Source organism: Mauremys reevesii, linkage group 2 (assembly GCF_016161935.1).
Source record: "Mauremys reevesii isolate NIE-2019 linkage group 2, ASM1616193v1, whole genome shotgun sequence".
NCBI lineage: Eukaryota > Metazoa > Chordata > Testudines > Geoemydidae > Mauremys > Mauremys reevesii.
Window position 1 is genome coordinate 249,810,216 of NC_052624.1, and position 16,251 is coordinate 249,826,466.

General features: G+C 42.5%; 1 protein-coding gene across 13 annotated transcripts in view; it reads left to right on the forward strand.

The window, feature by feature from the left end:
* Positions 1-16,251, forward strand: part of VPS13B (vacuolar protein sorting 13 homolog B) — a 917,098-nt gene that overhangs the window by 841,736 nt on the left and 59,111 nt on the right. For 10 of the 13 annotated variants that reach the window (XM_039522053.1, XM_039522049.1, XM_039522043.1 and 7 more), the window contains 2 exons: positions 662-823; positions 3,959-4,027. In XM_039522053.1, the coding sequence (XP_039377987.1) occupies positions 662-823; positions 3,959-4,027 (231 nt within the window). Of the gene's footprint in view, positions 1-661; positions 824-3,958; positions 4,111-16,251 lie in introns of all 13 variants that reach the window. The other 3 variants (XM_039522068.1, XM_039522048.1, XR_005593500.1) reach the window with 2 other exon arrangements.

Consider the following 16,251-nt stretch of genomic DNA (forward strand, 5'->3'; position numbering starts at 1 on the left):
CTACCTAGTTAAAATGATGTTATGAAAATGCATTAGACAGTTTAATATTTTGCATGTTGAGCCATTAAATTGCATGATGTATTTTCAAAAAAGCCTGTGGATTTGTGGAAGTAGTTCCCAAGTTGCAGCCCTAGCGGTCCTGCTACTTTGAAGTGTTGCAGCATCACAAGAGAAAGCCTTCTGGGAGGAAATATTTGCTCCAGAATGTTCCACAGCAGCATTTCAAAGTAAAAGAAGAAGCTGGGGAGCAGGACATGTGTCCTGTTAGCCTTGCAGATCTTTTATTAAGCTTGGAGGAACAATAGCATTGCTTTATATTCAGCCTCTAGTGCATTGTCTGCACCATAGAACACATTATTTCCTACATATGTTAATTTTGCACTAGTCATTTCTAAAAGTTGGGAGATTTCATTTTCCTTCTAGCTTTGAATGTTTATGATTTACAGTAGAAGAGCAAAAATACATTCTTGGGATACACATTTTAGACCCCAGCACTTGTTCGTGCTTATGCTGGCAATATAGAATACTTTGTAACCAAAGCTAATGACAACAGATCTTACAGCATTTCTGTGTTGTAACAATCGCCACTGGGCAGACAGCTGCCAAACATCTTGCAATTAAGCTGATGCTTGTTGGCTTTCATATTCTTTTTTTTTTCCAGAACCAATGCCCGGAGGCAGAGGAGTTGGTCTTTAGCCATTTTGTGATCTGTAATGACACACAGGAGACATTGCGCTTTGGCCAGGTGGATACTGACGAAAATGTTGTGCTGTCTAGTCTGCACAGTCACCAGTACAGCTGGCGCTCTCACAAGTCCCCGCAGGTATGTCAGAAACAGCATTACAAATGCACCAATTGTTAAAGTTGGCTGGAGGTTTTATTCATTGATTCTATGGTTTTATTCATGTGCTCAGCTACCTTTAGCTTTCCAGTTCCATCAGGAGCCGCATACTGCAGCTACATCAGACATAAGAGATAAATAAAGGGATGAGGAAATCCAGAAGTGTTTACACGTGATTCAGATTTGGAACTGGACATGCACACACCCTTCCCAAAGAAAAATCATGTTCATAAACATTCAAGCTTCTGAACCAAAGCAAAAAAATTAATTTGCCAGGTTCTTGAAATTGATTTTCTTAGTGCATAGTTTTTGGGATATGTTCTTCATGTGGTATTCACACATCTCTTACAGAGGAAGCCATATACCATTAAAAGCCTGTTTCCACCCTGTTTGTCAGTCTGTGCTTCTGTAGCCAAACATCTGGGCTCGGATTTTTAAAGAAACCAAAGAGAAATTCACTGGATACTGGGTGCCTAATTCTCTTGGGCACCCTGAAAATTCCAATCTTGATGTGTAAGATAGGGATAATGTTTAGGGGGGCAATTATAATGGATATGGCTGAGATCTATAAGTCAAATGCAGAGGTGATAAGGTTTAGGTTGATTAGGAATAGGGTGACCAGACAGCAAGTGTGAAAAATCGGGACAGGGGATGGGGGGTAATAGGTGCCTATATAAGAAAAAGCTCAAAATATCGGGACTGTCCCTATAAAATCGGGACATCTGGTCACCCTAATTAGGAAACAGATGTAGGTGGCAAACTGACTGTAAGTTGTGCTGAAGTGGCAGTCAGTGGATGTGCAAAACAAGCATATACCTTACATTGACATGGTAACCTGGGTGGACCAAACTCAGCCCTATAGTAAGTTGTTGCAGATGCCTCTACAATCAGCAGAATGCGACCACTTATTTCAAGGCTGAATTAAGCTTCAAAGCTGTTGGAGATTGTGTAGGCATACATTAAAGTGGGGGAGGGGGCTGTTGTGCTAATAAGGGATATCTTGGGCCCAGCAAGGGATAAGATAATGTTAGGGCTTTTCTACCTGGTCTGTTAATGTGCAGCAAGCCAGGATACAAATCTAGTGCTCTAGCCTGCCATGCACTAAGTGGTGATGCGAACCCTGCACTACAAATTCTGTTTAGTATCAGAGGGGTAGCCGTGTTAGTCTGGATCTGTAAAAAGCGAGAGTCCTGTGGAACCTTATAGATGAACAGACGTATTGGAGCATAAGCTTTCATGACTACGTCTGTTTGTCTATAAGGTGCCACAGGACTCTTGATTGCTTTTTACAAATTCTGTTTAATTAGTTTTTCTAATTGGCCATTAAAATCAACCAGACAAAACACATTTTGATTATTTTAATTATGAACATTTCCTCCCATTTCTAGAATCTTCCAGATCATTGGCATGTCAATCTATGACATTATCAGGAACCTTGAAGACCCCTTATTACAGTTCTTTTAACCTGAACAATCCAGTTTGTACTAGTCTTTCTGTCTTTAACTTGTGCTTATTTTTATAAACAATTTTATATAATGAGCAGAGCAGCACCCTTGTTACCTTGGACAACTTTCAATACAGGACTATGTACAACAGGACCTACTTTGTCTCTCATCCTCCTATTAGCTGCTGTTGCTGCTATACAATTTCCTTCTTTCAACTCCTGTAGCAGAGGCCAGAGTTTTGGTTTGGTTTATTTATTTTGAGGGTGGATGGTAAATACCAAGAGAAAGGGGGGACATTGTGAAAAATTGTTTTCGTAGCTGGTGCCCATACACAAATCCTTTTTGGGTTCACAGAATGATGTTTGGTAAGTAATGGCAACATTAAAGCCCCAACCCTTCATCGGTGAAGACAATGGGAGTTTTGCCATTGACTTCATTGAGAGCAGGAATAGGCACAGAGTGGGGAACTTTCTACTACAGAGTGTGGCTGACCATAAAGCCAACACCTTCAAAATTCTGAAGGTCTACACAGTAATAATCAAGATCAGGGCTGTGTTACGCTAGGATATGTACAAATACATAGGTTGGTATAGTCCTTTTCCCAAACAGTTTACAATCAAAGAGTCAAATTCTTCTATCCTCACACTGAGTAGTAGCTAGTTTTGTGGGTAATCCCATAGTTTTCAGTTAGTCTACTTGTGGAGTAAGGTACTACTCAACCTGAGTGCAGATGGCAGAACTGGATCCTAAGAAATTAGATTACTTCAGGATTTAATTAATGTACATTAAATTATTAACGAATAGACACCCAAAATCTGCGGTTTGAGAGGCAACATTGTGGAGAGAAAGCCAGGCAAGGCTTAACATTTATCTTCTGTAGTTCTGCCAGCCACCTTGGGTGAGGCACTGCATTGTGCACCAGCTACATGTGAGGAAGAAACAGTGCAGAGCTGGCAGAAGGACAGGGAATGGAAAGAAAAGGAAGGTCTTGAAGAGGAGAGAGAAGGAAAGGCAGGTCAAGACAGAGCTAGAGATCTCACTGAGGAGAGCAGTCCTAATGTAAGAACAGGACAGCAATCCCTAGTTCTTTGAGCTTGTGCACACGAGAATGAAAAGGTCAACAATACAAGGGTGACACCAAATTTTAGAGCCTTTCAGCGCTTCCTGGGCTGACACTAGATTATTATGTTGAAGCTATCCCAACCCGCTGCAATAGTCTCTGGAATGTTATTGTTCTGTTACCATTTTCACTGCCCTTCCCATGACAGCAAGTTTAGGGATTGAAACTGGGAACTGAGGCAGCTTCACTGATGATGCGTGGAAGCACAGGTTTTCCATACACTATTCAATTATAAGCTAATTTTCTTCAGACAATATTCAGAACCTTTGCATCCAAATGTAAATTTAGTTCATGTGATTAATTTTAGACAGGAGTCATTGTAAATGCTATTCGCATTAGAAAAATGGCTCATCTTAACTGTCAACAACATAATATTTAGACATTTTAGGTCACGCAAACCATGTTTATTAAGAATATTGCAAATATCGTCATGTGTAAAATGTTTTATTTTTTAAAGTGAGATATTAATTCAAGTCTGTTTGTAATGAAAACAGCAACTTGATTAAGGCTTCATGTTGTACCTGTAATGTAGCACTTTTCTAATTGTTCCAGGCTGAACTGGATATTGAACACAACCTATTATTTAAAGGTCAGAATAATGCCCAAGCCTGGACAAGCCCTGTGAGTGTCAGATTCATGGAATGCTAGATGACTTCATAGTTATGAAATTATTTCATTTCTCATGATAATTCCTGACTTGCCAAGTTAGTGAATTTTAAGAACTCTGAGAGCAGATTGTAAGATAAATGTGAAATAATCCATACTTTTGGAGTCAGGGACTTCCCTTCAGGCATTAGTTCATACTTGACTTACACTTGGGGATAAAATGAGTTAGGACAAGGTCTTAGATACCACATTCTCTTACTGGGAAAGAAAACCAACTTGCACAACTTTGGCTGGCTCATGTTTCTTGTTACACAGGCACTGAGCAGCAGCGGTTGCCATGAAATACTTTATTTAACCTTTGTAAAAATGTTTTTTTAATATGGCAAGGCAGTTCAGTTAAATGAAAATAAATAGCTCTAAAAGGATTGTATTTCTCTTACATTCATACCAATAAAATTCTTCATTTTTCTTTTGCTAATTAAAACTAGGAAGAAGTATTGTAATTGGCTAATCAAAATTTTGAACAAAAATAAACAAAATAAGTGTATAAAACATGTTGTTTAATATTGAGGCATATAGATAAAACATTGCAAGTGTTTTATTTTAGTTCTGAATGAATTTTACTGGATTAAGGATGCTACAGTGGATTATAGTTATTTAACATTTTAATATAAAAATGCATTGGTATGGCATTTCAGATTATCAATTATTGGTGATTACTCTCAAAAGGTTTGGTCCTGATACGTAAGCAGGCTTATCTTAATGTATCTGAACATTCTGAGAAATCCTTCCTCCTTTCCATTTCTTCTTCTAGTTCAACCCCTCTACATTTCAGTCAACCTAACCCTTCTCTTCCTCTGCCCTTCAGTTTACTCTCTGATTCCTAGAAGCCTTTCTAACTTGGTTAATATTTCATTGGAAAGTCTTATGTCTGACACTGATTCTGCTGGGCTCCAGCCAGTCATTTTCTTCAAATTTCATGAGTTCTTGACCTTTCTTGGGTCCAAGGCATCCCCAAATGTATTGTTCCTCTCTGACTTTGGGGAAGTCCAGAACTCATAAAAACGGACATACTGGGTCAGACCAGTCTAGCCCAGTATTCTGTCGTCTGGTAGTGGCCAGTGCCAAATGCTTCACAGAGAATGAACAGAACAGTGTAATTTTGAGTGGTCCATCCCCTCTCATCCAGTCCCAGCTTCTGGCAGTTGGAGGTTTATGGAACTTGGAGCACAGGGTTGTGTCTCTGACCATTATAGCTATTGATGGACCTATCCTCAATGAACTTAGCTAACTCCTTTTTGAATCCAGTTATACTTTTGACCTTCATGACACCCCATGGCAACAAGTTCCACAGGGTGACTGTGTCTTGAGTGAAGAAGCACTTCCTTTTGTTTGTTTTAAACCTGCTGGCTATTAATTTCATTGGGTGACCCTGGTTCTTGTATTATTAGAAGGGGTAAATAACACTTCCTTAGTCACTTTCTCCACACCAGTCATGCTTTTATAGACCTCTATCATGTCCTTCCTAGTCGTCATCTTTTGTAATCTTTTCTCCGGGCTGGGGCAGAGAGTTGGGGTGTGGGAAGGGGTGAGGGCTCCATCTGAGGGTGCAGACTCTGGGGTGGGGCTGGGGAATGAGGGATTTGGGATGCAGGAGGGGGCTACAGGCTGTGGGGTGGGTCTGAGGGATTTGAAGTGTGGGAGGGGTCTGCGGGTTGAGGCAGGGGATGGGGGTGGAGTGAGGGAGAGGGTGAGGGTTCTGCGCTGGGGGTGCTGGCTCTGGGGTGGGGCCAGGGATGAGGGGTTTGGGGTTCAGGAGGGGTCTTTGAGTTTGGGGGGGGCTAAGGGCTGGGGCAGTGGGTTGGGGCTCAAGGTTGGGGCACAGACTTACCTCAGGCGGCTCCCGGTCAGCAGTGTTGCAGGGGGGCTAAGGCAGGCTGCCTGCCTGTCCTGGCACCCAGTGGCGCTGGAAAATTTTTAGTAGTCGGAGTGCTGAAAGCCAGCCCCCTTATCCCTGTCTGCCCCCCACGCCCTGAGGCTGGGAGCAGGGCTGTGTCTCTGGGAGGGGGGAACACTGACAAGGGTAAGGGGGCCGAGGCCACAGCTAGGGGAGGGTATGAGACCAGGAGCAGAGCCCTGGGCAGGAGCCAGCAGTCAGGACCCCATGTGCGGGGCCAGGTGTAGGGCCCCAGGCATGAGGCCAGCAGCCATGGTCCCAGGAGCAGAGGCCTGGGCGTGGGGCCGGCGGGCCCTGGGAGTGGGAGCCTGGGAGCAGAGGTGGGGCTAGTGAAGGGCCCACGGCCAGCAGCTGAGACCAGAACCCCACCCCAGGTGAGGAGAGGGTTTGGGGGACAGAGGGCTGGGAGCAGGGCATAGGCGCGGGAAGCACCCCCTGCACCCCTACTTCCCGCGCCTATGCTGGCACTGCTCTGTGTGCGCCCCAAAAACAGCAAACAACAAGCAGGTCCAGCTCATAGGCGGGGGGAAAGGGAGGGGGCAGGAGGCTCCGCTCGCTGCTCTCGCGTGCAGGCACCACCACCCCGTCAGCCAATGGGAGCGCGGGGCCAGTGCTTGGGATGGGGGCAGCACATGGATCCCTGTGCCTTCCCCTGACCCCCCACCTAGGAGCTGGACCTGCTGGCTACTTCCGGGGTGCAGCACGGTGCCAGCCAGGACAGGTAGAGACCAGCCTGCCTTAGCAGCGCAGCACCGCTACCTGGCCTTTTAATGGTCTGGTTGGCAGCCCTGACCGGAGCCGCCAGGGTCCCTTTTCAACCAGGTGTTCCAGTCGAAACCCGGCCACCTGGTCACCCTTTAAAGGTAGCTCAAAGGGCCCCTCCTGGAGGCTGAACACTGCTAACCTTCCTAGGGCCCTGGATCAGAGCCTGGTGGAATGGGTGGGCCCAGGCTCCCCTACGACCAAGTGGATGCTAGTCATTAGGCCCCTCGGCCAACTGAGAACCCCATTACAGTCACCCACTTTAGTGAGATCCCTTTGTAACTCTTCGCAGTCAGCTTTGGACTTAATTGTCTTGAGTAATTTTGTATCAACTATAAATTTTGCCACCTTACTGTTCACCTCTTTTTCTAGATCGTTTATGAATGAATATGTTGAACAGCACAGGTTCTAGCACAGATCTTTGGGGGACCCTGCTATTTATGTCTCAACATTGTGAAAACTGAACATTTATTCCTACCCTTTATTTCCTATCCGGTTACTAATCCATGAGAGGACCTTCCCTCCTATCACATAACCGCTTAGTTCGCTTAGGAGCTTTTGGTGATGGACTTAGTCAAAGGCTTTCTGATAGTCCAAGTACACTGTATCGACTGTACCACGCTTGTCCACATGCTTTCTGACCCCCTCAGAGAATTTAATAGATTGATGAGGCATGATTTCCATTTACAAAAGCTGTGTATTATGAAGCTGTCAGAAATCCTACCAAAGATTGCCAAACCTTGTTAGATCTGATGTGGATTTTAGTGAAAGTAAGAGGTCTGTTAGGGGTCAGTAAAAGGGATGGGCCGCTACATTTCTGCAGTGGCTCTACATGCTACACTGGATCTACTTCAAGGTCCTTATCTTGATCTTCAAGCCCAGTACTGGGATAGGCCCCAGTTATCTCAGAAGCCCCATTTGTCTCCAAGACAGCCGTGTTCCTTAGGAATACTGGAGCATATGGTATTTATCATAAGCACGGGTGATAGGTTCTTCTCAGCAGCTGGCTCATAGTTATGGAATTTTGTCTTGCAAGACAGTAGACTGACCAAGGAACTCACTGCTTTCACAAGTGTAAAACCCATGTGGTTACATTAGATTCCCTGAATTGCTTCCCTGAAAACTATTTGTTTGCAAGTAATCACCCAAAACTGTCTATAACATACTCTTTCCCATCACTGCGCAAGGCAAGGGGACACTGACTGTTTGAGTTCAGCCAAAATTTAAAAAGCAAACTTCAGTGGGGGCCCATGCTAAATTAATGTGAAGAAAGGGATTTTTTCCAAATTTCTGGCATAATTTGAAGTTTGGGCCAGGTTGCCTATCCTTAGTATCAGTTTTTTATTATCAACTTAGCTTTAACCATTTATTTTTAATACTTAACACTCCTCTTAATAACTTTCCATATTATGAATCTACTGCTAAAGACAACGGACTGGATTTTAATGTTAGTTACACTGGTTCAAATCTAATAAAACTCCATTGAATTCAGTAGAATTAATTCAGTGTTTTATTAGTGTGATAGAGATCAGAACATGCCCCATATGTTTTTCACCTTTCGTAAGCCATAGTTCGGTTTAGCTAAGTATATCTCTATTTTTCTTTTCCTTCCTCATTTCAAAATGGAGCCAATCCCAAACACAGCACACTCAGTCCCTCTTGATGTCTGTCTGTAATGCCATAATGTTAAGCTTTAACAGTCCTGGGACTGACACATGCCTCCCCTGCCCATATTATTAATGGTGATTGTTATTTGAAAGAGATCAATAAGTTTATATGGTATTTGTATTTTTGGGGGAGAAGGGAGAAAGAGAGTCTCTATCATAAAGAGTTTCCCATCTAAAGCCCTGATCCTACAAGCACTAGTTTACATAAGTAGTTACGCGTATGGGCAGTCCCATTCAGTTCATTAGGAATGCTCGTATGCATAAATGTTTGCACATTCAGGCTAAGTTAAACAAACAAAGGAAATGATGACACCAGACATAGGATGGGGCAGAGAAGGTTGAGCAGTGATGAGCTGCCAAAATCTTAACAACCGGGTCCCTACCAGGTCTTTGGCAGCAATTGGGCAGCGGTTCCTTCAGTACCATCAAAGACCTGGAGTGAGTGAAGGACCCGCCGCCAAAGTGCTGCCGAAGACTCGGAGCGCCGCCTGGTACAAGCCCCACGTGGTTTTTTATTTGGGTTTTTTTTTGTCATTCCTGACAGGGCCCCGTCGAAACTGTTCGAATCAGGCCAGCACTTCCTAAAGCTGGCCCTGCACATCGGGGTTGCAAAATTGTATTGGGGGCTGGATAGGGAAAGCTGTGCCTCCCAAAACAGCCTGTCCCATCCCCCCATCTGACCCCCACCCATGTCCTGCCCTCGACTGCCGCCCTCAGAACCCACAAGGGCCGCAAGCAACCCATCAATCCCTCTCTACTCCTTGTCCCCTGACTACCCCCTCCCAAGACCCCCACCCTAACTGCCCCCAGGACCCCTCCCCACCCCTACCCAACTCGCCCCACTCCCTGTCCCCTGACTCCCCCGACTCCATCCAACACCACCCCGACAGACACCTGGAACTCATGCCTACCCAAACCCCTCCGATCCCCATCCCCTGACAGCCCCCTCCAACCGCCCCCTCCTCCAACCGCTCCCTGACCAGCCCCTGCCTTATCCAACCCCTCCTCCCAGCCCCAGCCTGGCCCCTTTACCATGCTGCTCAGGGCAGCGTGTAAGGATGCCACACGGCCCACTGGAGCTCGCAGCCCCCACCCCTTACCTTGCCGCTCAAAGCGGCAGGAGCTGCAGAGCTGCCCAGAGCGCTGGCGCCGGCGGCTTGGCATGCTGTGGCTCTGCGAGGGGAAGGGAGAAGCAGGGGAGGGGCCGGGGGAGCCTCCCCAGCTGGGAGCTCAAATGGGCCAGAGACAGGACGGTCCCGCGGGCCGGATGTAGCCTGCGGACTGGAGTTGTTTGCCCACCCGCCCGCCCCTTTAACAGCCGGTTCTACACAGGCTTCTAAATTTAACAATCGGTTCTTGTGAACCAGTGGGAACTGGCTCCAGCTCACCACTGAGGATGAGGCAAGTTCTATAAAAATGAAAATGTTGATTAACATTGTGTTGCGTCTGAAGCTGTAATTACTGATGTATTATTGTTATTTAAATTTGAGAATAAGGTAGGGCACAGAGTAAGGAATAGGTAGCACAAGAGAAGAGGGCGGGGTGTAAAGCTAGCTAAAGAAAGTGGGTTTTGAGAAAGGCTTTGAAGTAGAGAAGGGGGATACTTGGTGTGCTGAAAGAGGATGTTTTTTTCCAGGCATAAGGAGCAGCATGAAAAAGGATATGAAGGTTTGAGTGATGGAAGAAGACAAGGAGGAGCAACAAGGCAAGCAGAGGGTGCAGAGAATAGGGTATGAGACTAGGAGTAGACAGAAATAGACTGAGGTGTAGGTGTAATTTTGCAGCACCCTGAAAGTGAGAAAGAAGAGCTTGATGTGGAAGAGATGGGGAGTAAGTGAGAGGGATTCTAGGAGGGGGTGACATGGTCACAGCTGTAGGAAAGGAAGGGGTTTTTTGTTTTGTTTTGTTTTTAGCTGCAACATGAAGTACATGTTGAAGAAAGGATGAGCTGAGTATCAAGATGGCTAAATAATCTGTAAGTACTTACACGGGGAGATTTCTGGTAGTAGGGGTTCTACAAGTTAGCAAACAAAGGCATATTAAGATCCAGTGGCTAAAACTTGAAGCTAGATAAGTTCTAAACTGGAAACAAGGCACATATTTTTAACAGTGAGCGTGATTAACGTTGGAGCAGCTTACCTTGGGAAGTGACGGGTTGGCCCTCATTTTGATGTCTTTAAATTAACATTGAATGTCATTCTAAAAGATTACATGGTCTAGTTCAACCAGAAGTTATGGGACTGATGCAGGAATTATGGGGTTGAAGTTCTATGATCTATGTTATGCAACTGGTCAGACTAAATGGTCATAATGTTCCCTTCTGCCTTTAACACCTATGAAAAACAAGGAGGTTACAGTAAACCAGGCAATCAAGAACCATGATATGAACCATCGTAGGTAGGGATGGATCTCATATTCTGTTGATCTGTACAGGAACATTATGTCTTGAACCTGAATTACTATGCAGTTTAGCAGTTTATGTAGTTCTAGAATACTTTCAAATGTTGATAAATAAGAACTACAACTTTGAATTTATTTTCTTGTATGCATTTATAATATCAACCATAAGGTTGAACTGATGCAGTCTGCATTTAAGGACTTGATCACATGATCACTGAAATCAATGCATATTTTGCCATTGACTTCAAGGAGAGAACAGTCAGGCCTTTGATTATTGGTAATATGTGTATATTTTTCATTAAAATATTGTAGTTTAATATTTCTAAATGAACTATATATAATTTAAATGACTATTACTATATAATTTTGGTTTGGTATTCACATGGTTTGCATGATGTTTCAGTGAATATATCATATAAAGTATTGTACCTATCTACACAAATTTTAGTAACACTTTCAGTTTAATACTGGAATAAATATAAAGTTTCTTTTCTTCTTCCTTCTTTAGATAGTGTGTTCACAAAACAGACCTTGAGCTGTAACTTTATAAATGACTTTTTTTAAAAGGTATTTGTAGATTTGGAAAGTTCTATTAAGAACCTCCTCCTCTTTCCCCGAAGAAAAAAAATGAAGCCAAAATGTAACTTATGCTTCTCCAACAAGATAATAATTCATCATTACTTATTTCCAAGTTGCTATTCTTTCAGGTACTAGGTTATGTCCCATAAAGTCTAAGAGGATATACAGTACTCTGTGGGTTCAAACATATAGAAACTGTGACTTCAAACATCAGTCACTATCTGGAAATTTTCCTGTTTAATTGCTTAGGGATGTTACAGATTCTCTGAACAACCTTTGGTACTTAACTTAATCCTCCCCAGACCATTTACAGAACAACAGCAGGAAAAATAAAGCTTTATTTTATTTTTACACTATTTAAGTAGTGTGAAATGTATTGTCAATTCCACTTGGGATTCCACATTCCAAATTAATGATTTAACTGGATTATATTTAATTTACTTTCCAGATAATATCTTGGACAGATAACGATTTTTATTACCCAAGAAATGTATGGCTCATCATAATTTTGTTCATGTTTCTTGTTCTTAACACTTTTCTAATCTAGAAATGTGGGGTTAGATTGAGCCTATTAGGCACAAGCTGTGTGGAGCCAAACAATGCCTCCTGGAGCTCTCTGGTGCACAGGAGGAGTGTGCCTGCTGAGCCAACACTAAGGACAGTTCAGCCTATACTCCAGTGGCCAGCTTGAAGGGGATGGGTCCATGGTCCCATTCTCCTCACCTCTGTCAGAGTAATTTGCAGCACTAGTGATGCTAGCAAGAAACTGTTGCTGTGTTGTGGGATCCATAAAGAAAGAAAAAAACAGTCAATCTGCATTTCTGATGTAATGCACACTGGAAAAAAATAATCCCAACTATACATAAAAAATGACGGGTTCTAAATTAGGTGATACCACTCAAGAAAGAGATTGTGAAGTCATTGTAGATAGTTACTTTAAAATATCTACTCAGTGTGCAACGGCAGTCAAAAATCTTGACAGAATGTTAGGAACCAATAGGAAAGGGATAAATAAAACAGAAAATATCATATTCCCTCTATGTAAATCCATGGTACTCCCACATCTTGAATACTGCATGCAGATCTGGTTGCCCCATCTTAAAAAAGATATATTGAAATTGAAAAATATACAGAAAAGAGCAACAAAAATGATTAGGGGTATGGAACAGCATCCGTATGAGGAGAGATGTATAAGATTGGGACTTTTCAGCTTGGAAAAGAGACGACTAAGGGGAAATATGATAGAGGTCTATAAAATTGTGACTAATTCGGAGAAAGTAAATAAGGAAGTGTCATTTACGCCTTCTCATAACACAAGAACTAGGGGATCACCAAATGAAATTAATAGGCAGCAGGTTTGAAAGAAACAAAAGGAAGTATTTCTTCACACAACGTACAGCCAACCTGTGGAATTCTTTGCCAGAGGATGTTGTGAAGGCCAAGTCTATAACAGGGTTCAAAAAAGAACTAGATAAGTTCATGGAGGATAGGTCCATCAATGGCTATTAGCCAGGATGGGCAGAGATGCAAAACCATTCTCTAAAGTGTCCCTAGTCTCTGTTTGCCAGAATCTGGGAATGGGTGACAAGGGATGGATCGCTTGATGATTATCTTTTCTTTTCATTCCCTCTGAAGCACCTGGCACTGGTCTCTATCAGAAGACAGAATACTGGGCTAGATGGACCATTCATCTGTATCAGTATGGTAGTTCTTATGTTCTTATGTTAGAAATTCTACTGTTGCTGCAGCATTTGATTCACTCCTTACATTTTACCTTCCTTCAGTTTTAGTTTTTCAATCAGAAATATTATTTTTACTTCAGGTCCCTAGAACCCAGCTCTCCTCTTGGTCTTTACACTTTTCACCTGTTTCTGTGGGACCACAACTTTTATTTTATCAGCAACACCTCTTGGAATTTACACCTTTTCCCATGCCACTGACCAAGTCATTACTTCCCTTGTGCAGCTCACAAGGGGTCAAAAATTCATTTACTACCCATTGGGATTGACTCACAATAAGTATCCCAGCTAATGGCTCATAAGTCAAATTATCGTTCAAAAGCAAGTTTAGTTATTTAAGCTAGAAAATAGAGAAAATATTCAAATAAACTGAAACAGAATAAACTTGACCACATCTACAAGCTATGCAAAAATCTAGTTTACAATCTCTAGGTTACAAGCATTAAATTATACCTACTTGCAATCTAGAACATGCTGGCTGGGCAAAGCTGCTTCAGCAATACCCCTTCCTTAGCCATGTTTCTCATCCTTTTCCTTGGTCTCTACACCTTGTCATGTGACTGCTTTATTTATCTAAATCTCACCCATCTCCCTCATTACTGGCTGAAAACCCTTAGCAAATTGAGACAGAAGAGGCGGTGGAGCGAAAATGAGGGGATGGGGGGTTGTAAGAAACCTCTGAGCAGAAAAGTGGTAAAGATAGGAAGTCCAGAGATGACAAAGGGGCAGTAAATAGGAGTAGTTCTCACATGGTCTCTTGGACTGCATAGAGGCCACCGAACACATTATGTGCCTCCTTGATTTTCTATCTTGAGACAAATCTGACATGTTACATGATAGAATGTTTGTGAGGGGCAGGTGTCTGTTGATGCCATCAGACCATCTTGTTTTGTGTCTTCCATGTGGTCTTTTCCATCCTGCTGTCATTGGGTCAAAGCCAAAGATGATTCTTGTAGGGAAGTTGGTAGGTGTTCAGAGCAGATGACCAGACCACCTTAAAACGGGTGACTGTTTGAGAGGGTGGGACCTGTTCAGTTAGGAAACTGATGTATTCATTTGACTTGAATTTGTACCATTTGATGTTTTTGATTACTCAGAGATACTTCATCTGAATGGTGTTCAATTTCTTTTCAGCCTTGAGAGTAAGGGGCCATGTTTCATTTCCAGAGATCAGATATTGACCACTGAAGCATTATGTATCCTGAGCTTCATCTCTCTATTTATCTATTTAACACTTTCTTGATGAGGCACCCTATTATTGATGATATTTTTGCCATGTGAGCTTCAAGTTCTTTCTCGCCAAAAGAACTGAGGTGAAATAACTGACAAGCTTGATTGGGTGGTTACCCACTAAGATGGCAAAGCCTGCAGCATGTTCAAAATTGACAACAAGAAGAATTGTGCTTTTGCCCCAATTAATTTTCAGGCCAACTTCTGCCATTGAGCTGTTCAGGGCTTTAAAAGCCACAACCAGCTCGTCCATTGATTCAACGACTAGCTCTATGTTGTCAGTAAAATTGACATTGGTAAGGTTGTTATAATCAAAATGAATGCCTAGAATGTGTTTATTATTGTCTCTGACAACACTGAGGAGTTCGGGGGCGGCAACACATGCTTGTTAATGCCTAATCTGATTTGAAAGAAGGCAGTTATTTTCCCATTTACAAGAAAGTTGCTTGAGGAGTAGTCATATAAAAGAAATAACATTCTAAAGAGCTTGTTGGGGAGGCCAGCAAGTTTCAAGATCAGACAAAATGACTCCGTTTCAACAGTCAGACATGGCCTTGATATCCACAAATGTAATGTGAATGGAGCACTTGAATTCTTCTGAATTCTCGATAAACTGGCACGCTCTGAAAATTAGCTCCATCATTGAACAGCCAGAAGTGACGCCAGTTTGTTGTGGTCTTCTTTTGTTCCTTAAGATATCAATGGCTTTGGCCAACAAGACAGAAGCAAAAACCTTCCCCGAGATAGATAGATAGAAGTGTAATGCTGCGATAACTGCAACAATCTCATTGCTGCTTTTATGTTTATTTTTGAATAAATATGGGTAGTTAGAAACTCCTTTTGAGCCTTATCCTTGATCAAAGGAGAAGGGAAGGAAGGAAAGCTCTGAGGAGACGGGGAGAAAAGCCCTTAGGAAAGCATTAGAGGAAGGAGGACAGTCCCAATAGCCTGAGCAGCAGGAGGGCAGAAATGGATAAGTGGAAGTGGATAAGGAAAAGGAGGGGAAAGACGCAGAAAGAGGTCAGGAAGCAAAAAGATGTTATAAATGGTCTTCAAAATTTCTAGTCTCTGACTTTTCAGCTCTTTGGTTTATTTGATCCATTGTTTTGTTTAATGTTGTGATGAGATAACGTGTTGTGCTCAAAAAGATTTCTGAACTTTGCAGTAGTGCTGATCAACCTACTGATATATGACTGTTTTACCCAATAACATCTAATATTTTAAGAACATTTTCTAATTCTCATTAAAAAGACCAGAGCAGAAACCATTCCAAAAAAGAGGATAATGGTATTTCTACTCTTGTCAAGTGATATTGTCCAACTCTCGTTTAGTGTATTTTATGGGTTCATTCAGTCTCTTTAGAAATTTTACCATCACAATTAAGAGTTCAGTTCAAATGGAATGTCCAATTTGTGCCCTTACGTTATTTGGCTTTCTTTATGCCCATGACGACTCTCATTTGCCCTTCTGTGGCACTGATTTGGACGGCGAATGCAGCCTTCTCTATGCCACTTACCTAGCACAAACAGCTTACTCTGCCTCCCCAGTATCAGTTTCATTTGTTTCTGAAGCAGCAGCCAGTAATGGCTACAAAATTAATAGTCCAATACCCCAGTACAGGTCAGTCTAAGCGAAAAACAGTATTTATCAACATATTAGATAGTAGAGAAAAAGCACAGACGTCAAAAGGATGATAAGTTCATGCACATTTGAATAAATACAACAAAGTATTTTAGATTGGCTCTAAACTTTGAATTACAGAAGGATTACTTTGGTCAAAACATCTTTGAACTCTGGTCATCCTGTTCCTGCTGACACTTCTTTTCCCTTTTAGTAGCAACACCTCTTTTCTCAGAATATCTCTCTGCTACTTCTCTATCTGCTTTTATAAACCCCTTTGTTCTT